The 20,662-nt window shown below is 37.7% G+C and overlaps 1 protein-coding gene across 2 annotated transcripts in view; it reads right to left on the bottom strand.

The window, feature by feature from the left end:
• Window positions 1-3,227: 3,227 nt before the first annotated feature.
• The window catches only part of POLR1D (RNA polymerase I and III subunit D), a 65,016-nt gene continuing 47,581 nt past the window's right edge, over window positions 3,228-20,662 (bottom strand). Inside the window, exons 3-4 of one of the 2 annotated variants that reach the window (XM_053708489.1) lie at window positions 6,656-6,852; window positions 3,228-4,242 (exon numbers count right to left, since the gene is read on the bottom strand). In XM_053708489.1, coding sequence (XP_053564464.1) covers window positions 4,235-4,242; window positions 6,656-6,852 — 205 coding nt within the window. In that variant the 3' untranslated portion in view covers window positions 3,228-4,234. Of the gene's footprint in view, window positions 4,243-6,302; window positions 6,853-20,662 lie in introns of those variants that run through there. The other variant, XM_053708488.1, reaches the window with a different exon arrangement.

Consider the following 20,662-nt stretch of genomic DNA (forward strand, 5'->3'; position numbering starts at 1 on the left):
TACTACTGTCATTCTAGAGATCCACCGCTCCCAAGTTAGGAAGGGAGGTACGCTGATATTGCCCATACCCTAGGTACCCCTTTACAACATTTCTAATAAGAAACATCTGCATAGTACAAGACTCTTTGAAACCAATTAGCTTACATAAGTTCCTGATTATACTTGTACTGCGCTATAGCTTACATAACGGTACTGTCGCTTTCGGGTTGCTTTTAATAAAGAGTGTTTTTTTTTTCTTTTTCAATCACACCAAATGTAACCACACGATTAGAGGGGACAAAACCCTTAAAACGAATTTGCGTTTATAGGTCTACAGGTTATTAGCTCTACTTGCTGGATACATTCTATTCTCCTTATGATCAATGTTATGCATTATTTACTGTGAGGCATAGAAGAACTTGCTTACTTTTCGGCATGGCGTACCCATTAAGTTACCCATTTAACATGCACATATAAAAATGAACAATTTAGATATTGAGCTCACTCATCTCATACACAAAAGGTTGTTAATATTTATTGGCTTGTCTTTTATATAGGAGGAATCACTATTATCTTGGTTAATCGCCCTTTTATAATTGAATTAGCATAGTTGATATAACTGATATAGATCCTGATAATTTCACCCCTTAGTTCTTGGAGGAGAGCTACTACCCCCATTTGCTACCCAGTAAACCAGACAGTTACATCTTCAGGATAGAGGAAAGAGAATTCTAACTTGAATCCTGTACTGACTACTGGCCTCCATTTCAATGATATCCATATCCACAACGCCTGCCCCCCTCCCCCGACTTAAGGCAGCTCTGGTCTGCCAAAACCCCTGATTTTTACAAGGCCCATAAGTGGCCATCACGTAGCCACCAATAGACAAAACATTACTTACCTATTTAGTCTAGGAAAGGCCATTATAGTGGTTACATCAATACTATACCTTATCAGAAAAATGAGGTTCCACTTATATTTGTGTTATTCTATCTCGTTACACTTGACTATTTGTTATTATATGTTCCAATTCCCATACTTTACTTACAGGTTACTATTCATCTAAACTAGTGTACAAAGCAAGACTATGTTTTATTATGTCTTCATTTTGTAATACCTGGTATACTTGGTCAATGTACAAAGCCTCAATAAAAAAACTTTTCTTTAAAAAAAAAAAAAAAAAAAATACTAAATGTATCAGTATCTGTCATTATGTTTACCTTTCCTAAAGACCTACACTTGGAATAAAGTTACACAATTCTATACTTTACAAAATCTTTGGGCAAATAGGAACCTCTTTACTCTTGCCCTTATTATTTAGTACCACGTCCATGCAGTGTATTAGACTTGCAAAATGTAACATTCAGCAAGAAACTAGTAAACCTGCTACTATCTTTAGAAAACGTAGAAAACTGTATAAATACAAAAAATACAATTGCAACTACAGCTGCCTGAACATCTCGAGCACTAGTACCCCAAGTAGATACACACACCTACAAGTATTTTGAATCATGTTCACACGCTCTCTTTTGCACAGAAACATATCAAAGGGTTTAATAACATTAACGTGAAGGACAGACTGGGCTAGATTCCTGAAAACTCCCAAATGTCAACATTATCTATGCTATTCTATGTGACATTCATTAAAAAAAACAGGACACCATCACATTATGAGTTAAGTGAAAGGCTTTATTTTGCCAAAAAACAAACACACACAATTACGGTATTAAAATTAACATATTAAGCTTGTTTAGTTAATCATGCAGGGTTTCCAAACATCCCATACCTTGAGGGTCTGTCACAGTTTACAGTCTTGTTTATAAAATGTCACAGGTTACAAAATTGCTGAAAACAATATAAAATGATTTTATTGTTGTTTAAAGGGACAGGATACCCAAATGTTGAAGCACTTGAAAGTGAGGCAGCATAGCTGTAAAAAGCCGACAAGAAATATCACCTGAACATCTCTATGTAAAAACGGAAGATTTTAACTTCAAAACGTGTTAAGTATTCACACCCCATTGTAAAGGGACTTTAAGGGGCCACTCAACCCAAAAAAATGTTCCTAAATATATGTAAAAGGTAATTGAAGCTAAATACATCAAACAGTATCCCAAAGTGGAACGTTAAGAAATGTGTAAGTAAATCAACTTATTTAATCCTCAGCTATTTAGAGATGGCCGCCTGAGCCCTTCTACCCCTACGTCATCCTGATGTTGTATTCAGTCTCCCAAAATTAAATCTAGTCGAATTTGTGCATTCCTTTTATTTGCGCATTCGCAATGCGTCGATTATGCAAAAGGGGGGCTTTTTGTTGCAGGAACTACTAACAAACGCTCAGTATCGTAGCGGACCAGAGTGTGCAGCTCCTTAACATTACCGCTCCAAAAGCTATTCATCATTGGGATATGGAGTGATTGAACTAAGGCTTATTATTAACTCCTCTACTTTCAAATAAGGTAAATGGAATACTGTATCTAACAGTCGATCTGCTGAGAACAACCGCTACGATACTGAGCGGTTGTAGTAGTTCCTGCAACAAAAAGCCCCCCTTGAGCATAATTGGCTCATTGCGCATTTAAAGGGAACACGCAAATTCAACTGGATTCAATTTTGGGAGACTTAATACAACATCAGGATGATGTAGGAGGGCTCAGACGGCCATCTCTAAACGGCCGAGGATGAAATAAGTTGATTTACTTACACATTTCTTAACGTTCCACTTTGGGATACGGTTTGATGTAATTAGCTTCAATAACCTTTTACATATATTTAGGATTTTTTTTTTTTAGATTGGTCCTTTAAGCAGCCAATCAGGATACTAGTCCCAGGATTTGCAAGGGAGCGTGCAGCACAGTCATGTTATTTTTCTATCAAGTTTATGGACGTTTACTATGAACATGACCTCATTACTGCTGATGGGCTTTTTTTTTTTCTCTTTTAAACTTGTAGCTGGACAGTAGCTGAAGTATAAGTGTTAGCACAGAGCATTTTCTCTTGTAAGCTCAATACATTTTAAAGTAAAATATCTTCCTCTTTTTACATAGAGATGTTCAGGGAATATTTTCTTGTCAGCTATTTATAGCATATGGGCATTATGTCGCTTTAATAAAAGTTATTACAGTACTTTAGTTTTTTGCAAGTATTGCTTCAGATGTAAACAGATCTGCTGCCCTTGTACCCTGTTCTTAACACTAATAGAGGCAATGCTCATATTTTCAGAGGAAGAAATAAATACGAACAAGTACTGCAGTGTATAACATTTTTATTAGATTGACTTTTGGAAAGATAGTTCACTAACTAAATAAGCATTTGGCGGAACTTATTTTTATATCTCAAAATCCGTAACAGCATAAAAGTTTACTAAACATATGGAAATCAAACAGGCATGGCAAGATAACAAGCAAGAGAGAACAATCTCTTCAATGGTATTACTGTGAAATTATAGTTTAATAAGAAAGGTATCTGCTATTAAATGTGCATTGTACCAAAATGTTTAAAGCATTGACATGATCTAAAAATAACAGCCGTTAAGTATTTTGTAAACTAATACATTAGAAAAATATAACTGCTGCTTTGCACAGAGCTGCAAAGGAAACAACCACCATTATCCTGGTTCTTAAATAGCTTGCCTGGCTGCCATTATAACCAAACCACACACACAAAAAGCAAATTGAAAGGGTACAAGCATAACTGACATTGTTGCCCTGCTTTAAGCATATTTGTATAGAAAGTCAGGAAATTTAGCTAAAGAGGGGTATATGAAAGATAGTCTGAGTTCCAATAATGAAAGGAAATAATGCTTCAAATAAATCTGTTTTTGAAAAGAAAAAAAAAAAAATGTACTATGACTTGAATCCTAAATCTATGGGTGCTGCAAGCCTCGTTATGTCATCACAAATTTCTGCCCTGCTGGGTACAGTCTGTGTCCTGGTTGGCTTCTGCTAGAAGTCTATGCATTTCTACTACTGGCAAACTCCCACTGTCAGCAGAGCCGACGTGAAACCCAAGTGAGTAATGTTTAGAATACTGAGGGGCGTTTCCGCTTTCTCTGGGATTTAGCGGACAATTAGAGAATCACTGGGAAAGACTTGCAGCCGCAGCCTATCCACCCTTCCTGCATCTCAGCTCTGCACTCCATCAATCTGGCATCAGCACCTGGTGTTAAAACCCAACCTTCTCCTCCGGATTGGCTGCTCCAAATCATGGTTCAATTCCCCTAATTCAGCATATAATTCTTGCATGTACATGCATATTATAGCCCTATCATAAAAACAAAAAGGGGAAGGAGTACAAAGTAAAAATATTTTAATTTAAAAAAATAAAAAAAAATGTATGTGTATATATATATATATATATATATATATATATATATATATATATATATATATATATAAAAAAACAACCATATTAAATTTTCTTGCCAATATATATGAACTTGGTGACTCATAAGTCAGCCAAACAAGGCCATTAAATCTATTATATGTAGGCTAGAAGTGAAACATTAAAGAAGCACATTATCCATATGCTTAAACACTTGAAAGGGATGCAATGGGTAGAAACATAGAATTTGACAGTAGACAAGAACCAAAAGGCCCATCAAGTCTACCCATATTACTTGTGCAGCGGACAAGAAAATATCACATGAACATCTCAATGTAACCAAGGAAGATATTTTAACTCAAAATTTCTCAGCTTACCGGAGTAAATGATCTGTCATTCAGAGCTACTAATTTTGCGGTCATCTGCATCGTGAAAACAATAACAGCCATTCACTTTTATCAGGGCTGAGTTTGCACTTTGTACTACTAGTGTGATCTCATGAGATTTCACTGCAATCTTGGGAGATTTCATAGTACACTTTGATAGAGAAGTGAAATAAAATGACTGTGGCTGCACATGCCACATGCACGCGCCCATGCAGGTATTGGGACAAGTCCCTTTACCATGGGATGTGGCTACTAAGGAAATTTTGAAGTAAAATATTTTTTTTACACAGAAATGTTCATGTTAAAATAATTAAGCATTTATGTAACATATCCCTTGAAAGAGACATTAAAAACACTAAATAAATAATTGCTTGAATAATGTATTCAGAGCAAACATTAGCCAGAGAATACAATTTGTACGTGTATTTTCTTTTAAAAATATTTTTATTAAGATTTTCAGGACAACGAAAAAAAAAAAAAAGGGGGGGGGTAAAGGGAAAAAAGAACAACTTAGTATGATAGTACAATTACATTTGGGGTACTTTCCACACAAGAAAGTTTAAAATCATAGCTAGAATACCAGGCTATGTCTATTTGTAGTGCAGTACAATACAAGTTTGTGATGAAATATTCTAATTATACAGGTATTTAGAGACGATACCATTAAATTGTTATAGTAACAACGTAAGATATACATCACCTTAACAAATACACCATACTTTAGGAGTTTGGTACAAAAGCAACGTAGTCTTCCCACAACAATTTCACCGAGTAATAATAATTAACACGGTTAGAAGAGATATTTTTCAAGGGTTAAAAACCAGGTGACTTGTCTTCCATTCCTGGATATGAGAGATTATGAAACTTTTCCATAATTTTGGAATCAGCTGTTTACCACCGCTGATCATAATATAGAGCAGTGAGAGTTTAAATTTACATTTCAGTTTAGGTTGTTTGTTGAATAGAAACATTAAGGGGCAATCCCACCATGTGTGTGAAAGAGTGCCTTCCGGTCAACATCCCCTCCAACACATCTTATCTGCATTTGGGAATATTTTAGAGATCGTCTACTTGGGTTTAAGAACCATCTAGTTAGTAATTTTATATTGGTTCCTGTGATGTTCATAGAAGAGGGAGCTTTCCCCATATGTCTCAAGATTGTTTACCAATTCCCTAGGTGTAATGATCAGGTTGAGCTCATGTTGCCTTGACTTGGTATATGCTGGTAGTGCGTTTGGCATATCATCTCAAAGGGCGTTAGTGGTCTAACAAAATGAGGTCTGTTAACATTATGGTGTATACAATGTGATAATTGGAGATACACATACCTGTGTGCGTAATGTACGTGTATTTTTAAAAATTAGTTGTTTAAATATTGAAAAAATAAAGGTAATGTTAATGTCCATAAAGCAGTAGGTGCCGCCATACTGTAACTTAGGTTACCTTTACTGCTTAGGCCAAAAAGGATTGGTTATAAATGACTTACTAGAGTGTGCAACCAATGACTGTGTGGAATATAGCCGTGTCTGCACTTCCATTTTTAACAAGAATGGGAAAGCCTGCAAAATTTCAGAATTAAATTACAGGAAAGGAGAACAAAATAAATAATGAAAGTATATTGCAAAGTTATTTTACTAAATGTAATTAAACAATTTATATCTTGAGGTGTTTCATTTGCCTTTAAAGTTAACAAGATAAAAATCCTAGGTGCACCATGATGATTATTTTCCCCACTTTTATTGTCAGGTGTTTACAGATCTAGCTGTGACAATATTAAAATTCAACAGTCAAATGCTTTAAGTATCTAACTAGTGAACAAAAATCTTTAGTGGTTGTCCCCTAACGTCTGAGAAGTTTGTACAATAAACAGTCAATGCCTACTGCAAAGAGCGTAGCAGGCTATCTGTGTTTAGATCTGCTCTTCTCGTGCTTAGACTCTGAGCTCCTACTCTGATGAGGAGAGTTACTTTTTTCCTTTTCTGAGCGGTCACTTCTATATGGGTGTGTTCTGCCCTTTCTTGAAGAACGAGTTTTCTCTTTGCTATAATCATCTGTTTTCTTCTTGTCATTTTCCTTAAGGTCTTTTTTCCCCTTTTGCGGCAACGTGTTCCGTATAGTGTTCATCAGGAATCGTTTGTTGGTAGGGGCTACAGGACACTTCATCCTATAAAAAGTATAAAGCAGAATAACATTTTCATTAGACACTGGTTTCTCCCAGAGAAAGCAACGATACTAAAGCATCCTCAAGATTTTACATTAAGCTTTCCTTGTATGCCCCCTTGTGTTCAATTAGAGTAAGGATCAAACATGCACTTTATTGTCTTGTGAAAACACAAATACTGATACCAGACTAAATTTAAATACAGAATTATTTCGACGTTCTAAATTTTTTTTTAAATCTTTTTGTAAGAGGAAGTGGAGGAGACTTTTTTTATGATAAACAAAATATATAAGAAATGCCACTTTTCATTTTATATGCTCCAAGAAGAAGAGTAATGATAGAACAACCACTGATAATGTGCACTAATTGCTGACATTTAGGGCTAATGGATTACTCTAGTTTACGTTATTCAACATGTTCTAATTGGGCACACAACATCCTTTAAGATTATATGAGAAGGTTTATGGGCTGTGTTTTGACTTACTCTTATTAAATAACGCTATAATATATATATATATATATATATATATATATATATATATATATATATATATATATATATATATATATATATATATATATATATATATATATACACACACACACACACACACACAGTGTGTGTGTGTGTGTGTGTGTATATATATTATTATATTATATACATACACACACACAGTGGATATAACCACCCCTGTTAGTGTGTCAGGTTTCTGTGATGTAAAAAAATGACAAAGATAAATCATTTCTGAACTTTTTCCATCTTTAATATGACCTATAAACTGTACAACTCAATTGAAAAACAAACTGAAATCTTTTTGCCCACTCTTCTTTGCAAAAACACTCTAAATCTGTCAAAATGCGAGGGAATCTCCTGTGCACAGCCCTCTTCAGATAACCTCACCGATTCTGAATTGGATTCAGGTCTGGGCTCTGGCTGGGCCATCCCAAAACTTTAATCTTCTTCTGGTGAAGCCATTCCTTTGTCGATTTGGATGTAAGCTTTGGGTCGTTGTCATTCTGAAAGATGAAGTTCCTCTTCATGTTCAGCTTTCTAGCAGAAGCATGAAGGTTTTGTGCCAATATTGTCTGGTATTTGTAACTGTTCATTGTTCCCTCTTCCTTGACTAAGGCCCCAGTTACAGCTGAAAAAACAGCCCCAAAGCATGATGCTGCCACCACCATGCTTCGCTGTGGGCATGGTGTTCTTTTGGTGATATGCAGTGTTTTTGCACCAAACATATCTTTTGGCATTATGACCAAAAAGTTCAACTTTGGTTTCATCAGACCAGAACACCTTTTGCAACATGCTTTTGGGAAACTTCAGATGTGTTTTTGCAAAATTTAGCCGGGCTTGGATGTTATTTTTGTAAGAAAAGGCTTCCGTCTTGCCACTCTACCCCATAGCCCAGACATGTGAAGAATACGGGCGATTGTTGTCACATGTACCACACAGCCAGTACTTGCCAGATATTCCTGCAGCTCCTTTAATGTTGCTGTAGGCCTCTTGGCAGCCTCCCAGACCAGTTTTCTTCTCGTCTTTTCATCAATTTTGGAGGGACATCCAGTTCTTGGTAATGTCACTGTTGCGCCATATTTTCTACACTTGATGATGACTGTTTTCACTGTGTTCCATGGTATATCTAATGCCTTGGAAATTCTTTTGTACCCTTCTCCTGACTGATACCTTTTAACAATGAGATCCCTCTAATGCTTTAGACGCTCTCTGCGGACCATGGCTTTTGCTGTAGTATGCGACTAACAAAATGTCAGGAAAGACCAACTAGAACAGCTGAACTTTATTTGGGGTTAATCGGAGGCACTTTAAATGATAGCAGATGTGTACTGACTCCTATGTAACATGATTTTGAATGTGATTGCTTAATTCTGAACACCGCTACATCCCCAGTTTTAAAAGGGTCTTCACACTTATGCAACCATATTATTTTAGTTTTTTTATTTCCCTTTACCTAAAAGATTTCAGTTTGTTTTTCAATTGAGTTGTAGTTTATAGGTCACATTAAAAAGGTGGAAAAAAAGTTCTGAAATGATTTATCTTTGTCTCATTTTTTCACATCACAGAAACCTGACATTTTAACAGGGGTGTGTAGACTTTTTATATCGTATGTATGTATGTATGTATGTATGTATGTATGTATGTATGTATGTATGTATGTATGCACATATATACATACACACACATTGAACTTCTTCATTGTAGTGCTGGAAATTAGAAAAAATATTTCTGTGACTTTAAACAGGAACATTCAACTTTTTTATTATTAGTATTATTCTTTATGGGTTTGAGAGCTCTTTAATTATACATTTTTATTTATTAATTTATGTTTAGGGATTCATAGTGCACTATGATAAGAAGTTGCAATGTTTGTGATATTGTATGCCTTGTGGTAGCTCCAATAAATGCCTTATATATGCTCCCCTTTTGTTAGCAGTGATTTTAAATGTATTAGACATTGGTAACGTTTTTACTGGTACGTTGAGGTCTCTTAGACCTAGGTATTATATCCATTAATTTCAAGGTATTAGTTAGTGCTGGACAGGAATTGCTTTATAATCTTCTTCTTGTTGAAGATTTATAGAATCTTTTCTCCTGCACCAATGGCCTGTCAATACTTTAACAGGCTATTGTTACTAGCCCTTTATTGGTAATATTGTTAGTTGCTGATATAGATATACACATATACACCGGGGTCATGTTCCAGGAGGAATAGTTGTAAATCGAAACCCAGTTTATAATGTAACTCAATGGGAAGTGAGGGGGTTAGGTTCCAGGCCCCTCTCAAAATTGTCATAAGTAACACCTAATACATTATTTGTAAAGCTTTGAAATGAAGACTTTAAATGCTAAACAGCATTATAAACCTGATAATATAGATTGTATAATCAAAGTTTAATGAACAAAAACATTTGCTAACAGCACCTATTTAAATAATGACAGACTGCATCATCATCAAACTAAGTTAAAAAAACAAAAAAGTTTTTTTACTTGCATTTTTCTGAAAACAGTTCTCTGCATTTTTAGCATGTTAGATAATATTGGGTCTGCACCTATTCTATGCATTTCAATCTGCAGTGATTAATAAGCAGTTAGGCACCCTCACCTCAAGCAGCTGGACAGAAAGATAATAGGGAAGTGCCTGCTAAAACCTGTTGCTCAATAGGCAATGTCTGCTCTGTGTACACAGATCAATTTCAAGGTGTTAAAGGGACATGAAACCCAAATGTTTTCTTTCATGATTTATAAAGAACATGCAATTTTAAACAACTTTCTAATTTACTTCTATTATCTAATTTGCTTCATTCACTTTATATCCTTTGCCGAAAAGCATATCTAGATAGGCTCAGTAGCTGCTGAGTGGTGGCTGCACATAGATGCCTTGTGTGATTGGCTCACCCATATGCATTGCTATTTCTTCAACAAACAATATCTAAAGAATGAAGCAAATTAGATAATAGAAGTGAATTGGAATGTTGTTTAAAATTGTATTCTCTATCTGAATCATGAAAGAAAACTTTTGGGTTTACTGTCCCTTTAAGTTGCATAAGTTTGCTGCAAAACAAGCGGACAGCTCCACCAACTGGCTATTTTAATTAGTGCACTTTGCTTTCAAAAGCTTTTCAATAGCAGTCACATGACTGGAAAAAAAAAAGGTTGTTATTCTGAAACGGCGCAAATTGAACTGGCGTAAACCGAGGGCCACCTGTATATATACACACATCTATCAGTCTGGGTGGATTTGCACTCATATCTCAAAAGAAACACCAACTTCCAGGAAAAAGAAATAGTATCAAATAGTAAAGATCCGCACTCACTGGACTTGTGTCTATTGTGATAATTATAGTGACGTTTTGGAGCAAGAATGCCCCTTCTTCAGACAAACTAGAAATACCTTCATAAGCCCCACCCCCAACACAAAATTGTGCCAAAATGGTTGCCATAGTGATGGTGTATATTCAAAAAATCATCACTGGCATAATGTGCAACATGTGACTTATTGTAACATACATACATATATATATATATATATATATATATATAAAAGTGACAATAATAAGCAATGTGCTCATATAGCAAAAACAGAATTTAGCTTTACCTGATAAATTTCTTTCTCCTACGGTGTGTCCGGTCCACGGCTTCATCCTTACTTGTGGGATATTCTCTTCCCCTACAGGAAATGGCAAAGAGAGCACACAGCCCCCCCTCTGGCTCCGCCCCCCAGTCATTCGACCGACGGTTAGGAGAAAAAGGAGAAACTATAGGGTGCCGTGGTGACTAGTGTATAGAATAAAAATTTTGAAACCTGACTAAGCCAGGGCGGGCCGTGGACCGGACACACCGTAGGAGAAAGAAATTTATCAGGTAAACATAAATTCTGTTTTCTCCTACATTGGTGTGTCCGGTCCACGGCTTCATCCTTACTTGTGGGAACCAATACCAAAGCTTTAGGACACGGATGAAGGGAGGGAGCAAGTCAGGTTACCTAAACGGAAGGCACCACGACTTGCAAAACCTTTCTCCCAAAAACAGCCTCCGAAGAAGCATAAGTATCGAATTTGTAAAATTTGGCAAAAGTATGCAGAGAAGACCAAGTCGCTACCTTACAGATCTGATCAACAGAAGCCTCGTTCTTGAAGGCCCATGTGGAAGCCACAGCTCTAGTAGAGTGAGCTGTAATTCGTTCAGGAGGCTGCCGTCCAGCAGTCTCATAAGCCAATCGGATGATGCTTTTCAGCCAAAAAGAAAGAGGTAGCAGTAGCTTTCTGCCCTCTCCTCTTACCAGAATAAACGACAAACAAGGGTGATGTCTGTCTGAAATCCTTTGTTGCTTCTAAATAGAATTTTAAAGCACGGACCACATCTAGGTTGTGTAACAAACATTCCTTCTTTGAAACTGGATTCGGACACAGAGAAGGAACAACTATTTCCTGGTTAATATTCCTGTTGGGAACCACTTTTGGAAGAAAACCAGGCTTGGTACGTAAAACTACCTTATCTGTATGGAACACCAGATAGGGAGAAGTACACTGCAAAGCAGATAATTCAGAAACTCTTCTAGCAGAAGAAATAGCAACCAAAAACAGAACTTTCCAAGATAGTAACTTAATATCTATGGAATGCATGGGTTCAAACGGAACCCCCTGAAGAACTGAAAGAACTAAGTTTAGACTCCAAGGAGGAGTCATGGGTCTGTAGACAGGCTTGATTCTAACGCCTGTACAAACGCCTGTACATCTGGCACGGCTGCCAGACGTTTGTGTAACAAAACAGACAGAGCAGATATTTGTCCCTTTAAAGAACTAGCTGACAAACCTTTATCCAAACCTTCTTGGAGAAAGGAAAGTATCCTAGGAATTTTAATTTTACTCCAAGAGAATCCCTTGGATTCACACCAACAGATATATTTTTGCCATATCTTATGGTAAATTTTCCTAGTTACAGGTTTTCTGGCTTGAACCAGAGTATCTATAACTGAATCTGAAAACCCACGCTTAGATAGAATCAAGCATTCAATTTCCAAGCAGTCAGTTGCAGAGAGACTAGATTTGGATGTTCAAATGGACCTTGTACTAGAAGATCCTGTCTCAAAGGTAGCTTCCATGGTGGAGCCGATGACATATTCACCAGGTCTGCATACCAAGTCCTGCGTGGCCATGCAGGAGCTATTAGAATCACCGAGGCCTTCTCCAGTTTGATCCTGGCTACAAGCCTGGGAAGGAGAGGGAACGGTGGAAACACATAAGCTAGATTGAACGACCAAGGCGCCACCAATGCATCCACTAGTGTCGCCTTGGGATCCCTGGATCTGGACCCGTATCGAGGAACCTTGGAGTTCTGACGAGACGCCATCAGATCCATATCTGGAGTGCCCCATAGTTGAGTTAACTGGGCAAAGACCTCCGGGTGGAGTTCCCACTCCCCCGGATGGAAAGTCTGACGACTTAAATAATCCGCCTCCCAGTTGTCTACTCCTGGGATGTGAATTGCAGATAGGTGGCAGGAGTGATCCTCCGCCCATTTGATGATCTTGGATACCTCTCTCATCGCCAAGGAACTCTTTGTTCCCCCCTGATGATTGATGTACGCTACAGTCGTCATGTTGTCCGACTGAAATCTTATGAATCTGGCCTTCGCTAGGTGAGGCCAGGCCAGGAGCGCATTGAATATCGCTCTCAGTTCCAAAATGTTTATCGGGAGGAGAGACTCTTCCCGAGACCAAAGACCCTGAGCTTTCAGGGAGCCTCAGACCGCACCCCAGCCTAAGAGACTGGCGTCGGTCGTGACGATGACCCATTCTGGTCTGCGGAAACTCATTCCCTGAGACAGGTGATCCTGAATCAACCACCAGCGGAGTGAGTCTCTGGTTACCTGGTCTACTTGAATCTGGGGAGACAAGTCTGCATAATCCCCATTCCACTGTTTGAGCATGCACAGTTGTAATGGTCTTAGATGAATTCGAGCAAAAGGAACCACGTCCATTGCTGCAACCATTAATCCTATTACCTCCATGCACTGAGCTATGGAAAGCTGAGGAATAGATTGAAGAACTTGACAAGCGCTTAGAAGCCTTAATTTTCTGACCTCTGTCAGCAAAATCTTCATTTCTACTATTGTTCCCAGAAAGGGAACCCTTGTGGACGGGGACAGGGAACTCTTTTCTACGTTCACCTTCCACCCGTAAGACCTGAGAAAGGCTAAAACAATGTCTGTATGAGCCCTTGCTTTGGAAAGGGACGACGCTTGGATTAGAATGTCGTCTAGGTAAGGTGCTACAGCAATGCCCCTCGGTCTTAGAACCGCTAGAAGGGACCCTAGCACCTTTGTGAAAATTCTGGGAGCAGTGGCTAAACCGAATGGAAGAGCCACGAACTAGTAATGTTTGTCCAGAAAGGCGAACCTCAGGAACTGATGATCTTTGTGGATAAGAATATGCAGGTACGCATCCTTTAAGTCCACGGTAGTCATATTGACCCTCCTGGATTGTTGGTAAAATTGTCTGAATGGTTTCCATTTTGAATGATGGAACTCTGAGGAATTTGTTTAGAATTTTTAGATCCAGAATTGGCCTGAAAGTTCCCTCTTTTTTGGGAACTACAAACAGGTTTGAGTAAAACCCCAGACCTTGTTCCGCTGTTGGAACTGGGTGTATCACTCCCATCTTTAAAAGGTCTCCTACGCAATGTAAGAATGCCTGTCTCTTTATCTGGTCTGAAGATAAGCAAGACATGTGGAACCTTCCCCTTGGAGGAAGTTCCTTGAACTCTAGAAGATACCCCTGAGAGACTATTTCTAGTGCCCAGGGATCCGGAACATCTCTTGCCCAAGCCTGAGCAAAAAGAGAGAATCTGCCCCCTACTAGATCCGGTCCCGGATCGGGGGCTACCCCTTCATGCTGTCTTGGTAGCAGCAGCAGGCTTCTTGGCCTGTTTACCCTTGTTCCAGCCTTGCAATGGTTTCCATGCTGGTTTAGGCTGGGAAGCGTTACCCTCTTGTCTAGAGGCTGCAGAGTTAGGAGTCGGTCCGTTCCTGAAATTGCGAAAGGAACGAAAATTAGATTTGTTCTTAGCCTTGAAAGGCCTATCCTGTGGGAGGGCATGGCCCTTTCCCCCAGTGATGTCTGAAAATCTCTTTCAATTCCGGCCCGAAAAGGGTCTTACCCTTGAAAGGAATATTAAGCAATTTTGTTTTGGACGACACATCCGCCGACCAAGATTTTAGCCAAAGCGCTCTGCGCGCCACTATTGCAAAACCTGAATTTTTCACCGCTAACTTAGTCCAATTGAAAAGCGGCATCCAAAACAAAGGAATTAGCCAACTTTAGTGCGTGAATTCTGTCCATGACTTCATCATATGGAGTCTCCTTTTGGAGCGAATTTTCTAGTTCCTCGAACCAAAAAGACGCTGCCGTGGTGACAGGAATAATGCACGAAATTGGTTGAAGAAGGAAACCTTGAACAAATATCTTTTTAAGTAATCCTTCCAATTTTTTATCCATAGGATCTTTGAAAGCGCAACTGTCCTCAAAAGGAATAGTTGTGCGCTTGGCTAACGTTGAAACTGCCCCCTCAACCTTAGGGACCGTTTGCCATGCGTCCCTTCTGGGGTCGACAATGGGGAACATTTTCTTAAATATAGGAGGTGGAACAAAAAGGTATACCTGGCTTCTCCCACTCCTTAGTCACTATGTCCGCCACCCTCTTGGGTATCGGAAAGGCATCAGCGTGCACAGGGATCGCTAAGAATTTGTCCATTTTGCACAACTTCTCTGGAATCACCAAAGAGTCACAATCATCGAGAGTAGTTAGCACCTCCTTAAGCAGGGCGCGGAGATGTTCTAACTTAAATTTAAATGCCACGATATCAGGTTCTGCCTGCTGAGAAACCTTTCTTGAATCAGAAATTTCTCCCTCAGACAGACCCTCCCTCACTGCAAATTCAGATTGATGTGAGGGTATAACAGATAAATTATCGTCAGCGCCAACTTTCTCATCCTCTGTGTTTAAAACTGAGCAATCACGCTTTCTGGGAAATGCTGGCAGTTTGGATAAAAGATTTGCTATAGAATTATCCATTACTGCAGTTAATTGCTGCATAGTAACAAGCATTGGCGCGCTAGATGTACTAGGTATCGCCTGCACGGGCAAAACTGGTGTTGACACAGAAGGAGAGGATGATGAGCTATCCCCACTACCTTCATTTGAAGAATCATCTTGGGCAATCTTATTAAATGTGACAGTACTGTCCTTACTTTGTTTGGACGCCATGGCACAATTTGTACATACATTTAAAGGGGGAACCACCTTGGCCTCCATACACACAGAACATATGCTATCTGAAGGTACAGACATGTTAGACAGAATTTGGTAGGCTATTAATGCAATAAAAACGTTTTTAAACAAAACCGTTACTGTCTCTTTAAATAATAAAAAGAGCACACTTTATTTCTGAATGTTTGAAAAACTATGAAGGAAATATCCGATCTTTACAAAATTTACACCCCAGTGTCTTAATGCTTTGAAAGTATTGCACACCAAATTCCAAAACCCTCTAAACCCTTAAATGAGCTATTTGTTCAATTTACCAGTTTAAACACACTACAGTCCCTGCCACAGACTTTGCTGCGGCTTTTACCTTCCTTATGGGTTATTCACCACAGAAATAAGCCTTCCTGAGTCCGTTTTTTAGCCACAGGACCCTCTCACATGAAGCTGCATGCACTGCCTCTGGAAGTAACTGCGCAACTGAGGCACGAAAATGAGGCCTCCTCCCTCTGCATACCAGAGTGAAGGGGCCTTCCTGACTAGATTAGGCGTCTAAACAACTGCCAGGCGAATAAAAACATTCCCAAAAAGTGTTTTCAAATACACAAAACTCTCCAAATGACATATAAATAAGATATAAACCAATCGATTTAGCCCACAATAGTGTCAAACCAGCATAGAGCCCATTTTATAAGCCTTAATTCTGTTATGAGTCTAAGAAAATGGCTTACCGATCCCATAAGGGAAAACTGACAGTCTTCTAGCATTACTATGTCTTGTTAGAAAATAGACTGGTCATACCTGGAGCAGAAAAGTCTGCAAACTGTTCCCCCCAACTGAAGTTCTCTGGTTTCAACAGTCCTGCGTGGGAACAGCAATGGATTTTAGTTACTGGTGCTAAAATCATACTCCTCTTTTAACAGAACTGTTCATCACTTTCTGTTGTAGAGTAAAGAGTACATCAAATAAACTCTTGATAGAAGAAATAAAAACTACAACTAACACCACATACTCTTTACCATCCCCGTGGAGATGCTACTTGTTCAGAGCGGCAAAGAGAATGACTGGGGGGCGGAGCCAGAGGGGGTGCTATATGGACAGCTCTTGCTGTGAGCTCTCTTTGCCATTTCCTGTAGGGGAAGAGAATATCTCACAAGTAAGGATGAAGCCGTGGACCGGACACACCAATGTAGGAGAAAACATGTGCATAATAAAACACCTAAAATGGATCCTTTAAAAAGATATGCATCATCTCGATTAAAAACAGTACTGCAACTGCATATCTATTTTACCTCCATGGGGTATGGTCTTGTTTGAGGTGATTTGTAATCTATTATTTGACAATATGAACATGAATATTTACATAAGATGTAACATACATACATACATACATACATACATACATACATACATACATACATACATACATACATACATACATACATACATACATACATACATACATACATACATACATACATACATACATACATACATACATACATACATACATACATACATACATACATACATACATACATACATACATACATACATACATACATACATACATACATACATACATACATACATACATACATACATACATACATACATACATACATACATACATACATACATACATACATACATACATACATACATACATACATACATACATACATACATACATACATACATACATACATACATACATACATACATACATACATACATACATACATACATACATACATACATACATACATACATACATACATACATACATACATACATACATACATACATACATACATACATACATACATACATACGCCGGGTTAGGTTCCAGAAGGAATGGTTGTAAATCGAAAACGTTGTAAATTGAAACCCAGTTTATAATGTAAGTCAATGGGAAGTGAGGGTGATAGGTTCCAGGCCCCTCTCAAAATTGTCATAAGTAACAATACATTATTTTTAAAGATTTGAAATAAAGACTTTAAATCCTAAACTGCATTATAAACCTAATAAAATAATCACACAATACAGAATATATAATTAAACTAAGTTAAATGAACAAAATCATTTGCTAAACTGCATTATAAACCTAATAAAATAATCACACAACACACTCTTCACTTGGATTTTTCTGCAAACAGTTTTTTCTATGCATTCCAATCTGGACTAATTTATAGACAGGAAGATCTTGTTCCTTTGAAATCTGCTCGATAGATCAGGTCTGGTTAAACTGATTAAATTCAGCTTGCTTGGCTTTGCTGCAACACAAGCGGACAGCTCCACCTACTGGCTATTTTAATAAATGCACTGCTTCTCAATGCTTTTCAATAGCAGTCACATGACTGGAAAAAAAGGTTGTTATTCTGAAACGGTGTAAATTGAACCGTTGTAAAACGAGGGATATAGATATACACACACATATACATATACATACACATACATATATATATATATATATATATATATATATATATACACACACACAATGCTAAAATAATATAGAAACCTAGATATCATTTGCATACACACTATGTAAATATTTAATTTTGTATTGTATAATATACTAATATTTAGGTTTCTATAATATTTAGGTTTCTATTAATATTGTGCGCACAAACATTCTGCAGTGTTCTCTACAGAAAATGTTGCCAGCCAGGTGGCATTATGAAGTAGTCGGGTGCAGGCAGGTTAATACTATGAAATATTATAAAATTTTCTGTTGTGCATAATTTAACAGAAATCGATTTAAAGGGATTGTAAAGCCTAGTGTTTGTGAAACGCTAAGATTTACAATTAGAACAAATAAAGGGGACTTTCATTCATAGCCGTGCAGGCTATCACATCTTGAAGCTGGCTGGCCCGCACAGCTGTTTGCCGAAAAGGTGGAAATATTACGTCTCAGCATAATAGCGCTCTGCAGTGGGCTGCCTGAGCAGCTCAGTGCGGCAAATGCATCTAACAAATAAAGGAGCTTTCAGGATTTAGTATTTCATACTTGAATGAAAGTCACCTTTATTTGTTCCAATGGTAAATACTAGCGTTTCACAAACTTTATTACTATTTATAAGTTGTTCTATAAGTGCTCCCTACAGTGTTAGGGTTCTCACTATGGCGTTGTGTTGGGTCAAGCACCAATAAAACCTGTATATTTACAGCCCTTTACGGAGTCAATTCATAAAAGTCAAATCCAAACCACCCCCATGAGTATAGTGGACAAAGCAAAAACATTGCTCATGACAAACAATTCACCTGTGTTGATTATTTGCTTGTGCACATATCTGCAAGTAAACAAAAAGGGGGGGGGGGATGACAAAATATATTGTAAGAAGTTAAGGAGGACATATAGATTCTATGATATGGTTTCTTCTATGTATCTTTAAGAGCAGATTTTTCTCCTTTGCTTCTTGACTTGAATTATAGGAAAGAGTTCGCTGAAGTGTGCCACAATCACAATTGCTGTGAGCTAGTACCAGCTAATCCAAGCTTCAGTGAGCAAGTGAAAGCTTTACAAATTGACTGGATGTATACTGTACAAAGATAGCTCTAAATTCAATTCCCTTTAGAACACGCCCTCAAAGAATCTGATGCACTGTCTTGTTAGACTTGTAAAAAACAAAACAAAAAACCAGACCCTCATAAATGAGCCAGACTAAGTCATACAAACACCAGTTATCTGGAATGATTTTATATCTTCATAAATTAGATCACTTTAAAGTGAAAGTAAATCTTAGCGTTTTACAAACGCTAGGATTTACTATTGAAACAAATAAAGGGAACTTTCATGTAGAAAGCTCCTTTATTTGATTCAATCGATCACCGCTCTTAGCTCCTACAGCAGCCCACGGCTAAAAGAAATTTTGGCTAAGAGGTGACGTTTTCACCTCTTAGCCAATAGCCGTGCGGTAAATCTGGCTTGGCGCCCATGGGAGCCGTATATAACGCACGGCTATTGGCTAAGTGGTGAAAACATCACCTCTTAGCCAAAACTATTTTTAGCCGTGGGCTGCTGAAGCAGCTAAAAACGGTGATCGATTGAATCAAATAAAGGAGCTTTCTACATGATGTATCTTATACTTCATGAATGAAAGTGCCCTTTGTTTCAATAGTGAATCCTAGCGTTTGTAAAATGCTAGGATTTACTTTCACTTTAAGAAACACATTTATTCTACATAGTTAAACATTTAAATATTACAATATAACGCACCTTTATAGAAATGTGACTTTTTCCTATCTTTAACATGGCGTGGACAAGTAACCTTTTCCTTCTGGGCTAGTAGCTTTTGACCTGACCCCTGACTAGTAAACCATAAGGGTGTGTGTGTTATTTTTGCTCCCTTTTCCAGGAATGCATCTCTGACAATTTTAGAAGTGCCCGCTGCCAGTTTTCTGTGCATAACTGACTTCAGCAAAGGTGATAAGATGAAATACTGCAAAACATTGCAAGTTTTAATAAAGTGACAGGCCTTGTCTATAGTACCAATTTTATCCTGAAAAAAAGGACATTAGTGTGGGGTGGGGGTGATTTCTCGATTGAAAAACAAAACCTGCAGAAGTGTGTAAATGTATTCAGAAAATACACCCAGTTGGTATGTTAATTTAAAAAAAAAACAAAAAAAACCAAACTACAAAATGGCAGTGTTTTATGGCCCTTTAATGTTATTTTTTCAATATTAACCACTTAAGGACAAGGAATTTCAGAGAAAAACTTGCCCAAGAGAATAGTTAGCATTTTTGCTATTACTCCATTTAAACAGAAATAGAGCCTTGGTTTTTTTTTTTTTATTTATTTAACTATCAAAACTATTTCTTTTTAGTAGACAACCCAATGTATTGATTCTAGGCCCAATTTGGTGTATTTCATACCACCATTTAACCACCAACTGTGATCATTTAAAAAAAATATTAACTTTTTCACAAATTATGGGTTTCTCACTGAAATTCATTACATACTGTGTGGGCAGTCATAACACAAATAGGTATAAAAGCTTCTCTGGGAAATAGACATAAATGGCTTTGG

Source organism: Bombina bombina, chromosome 3 (assembly GCF_027579735.1).
Source record: "Bombina bombina isolate aBomBom1 chromosome 3, aBomBom1.pri, whole genome shotgun sequence".
NCBI classification, from domain to species: Eukaryota; Metazoa; Chordata; class Amphibia; order Anura; family Bombinatoridae; genus Bombina; species Bombina bombina.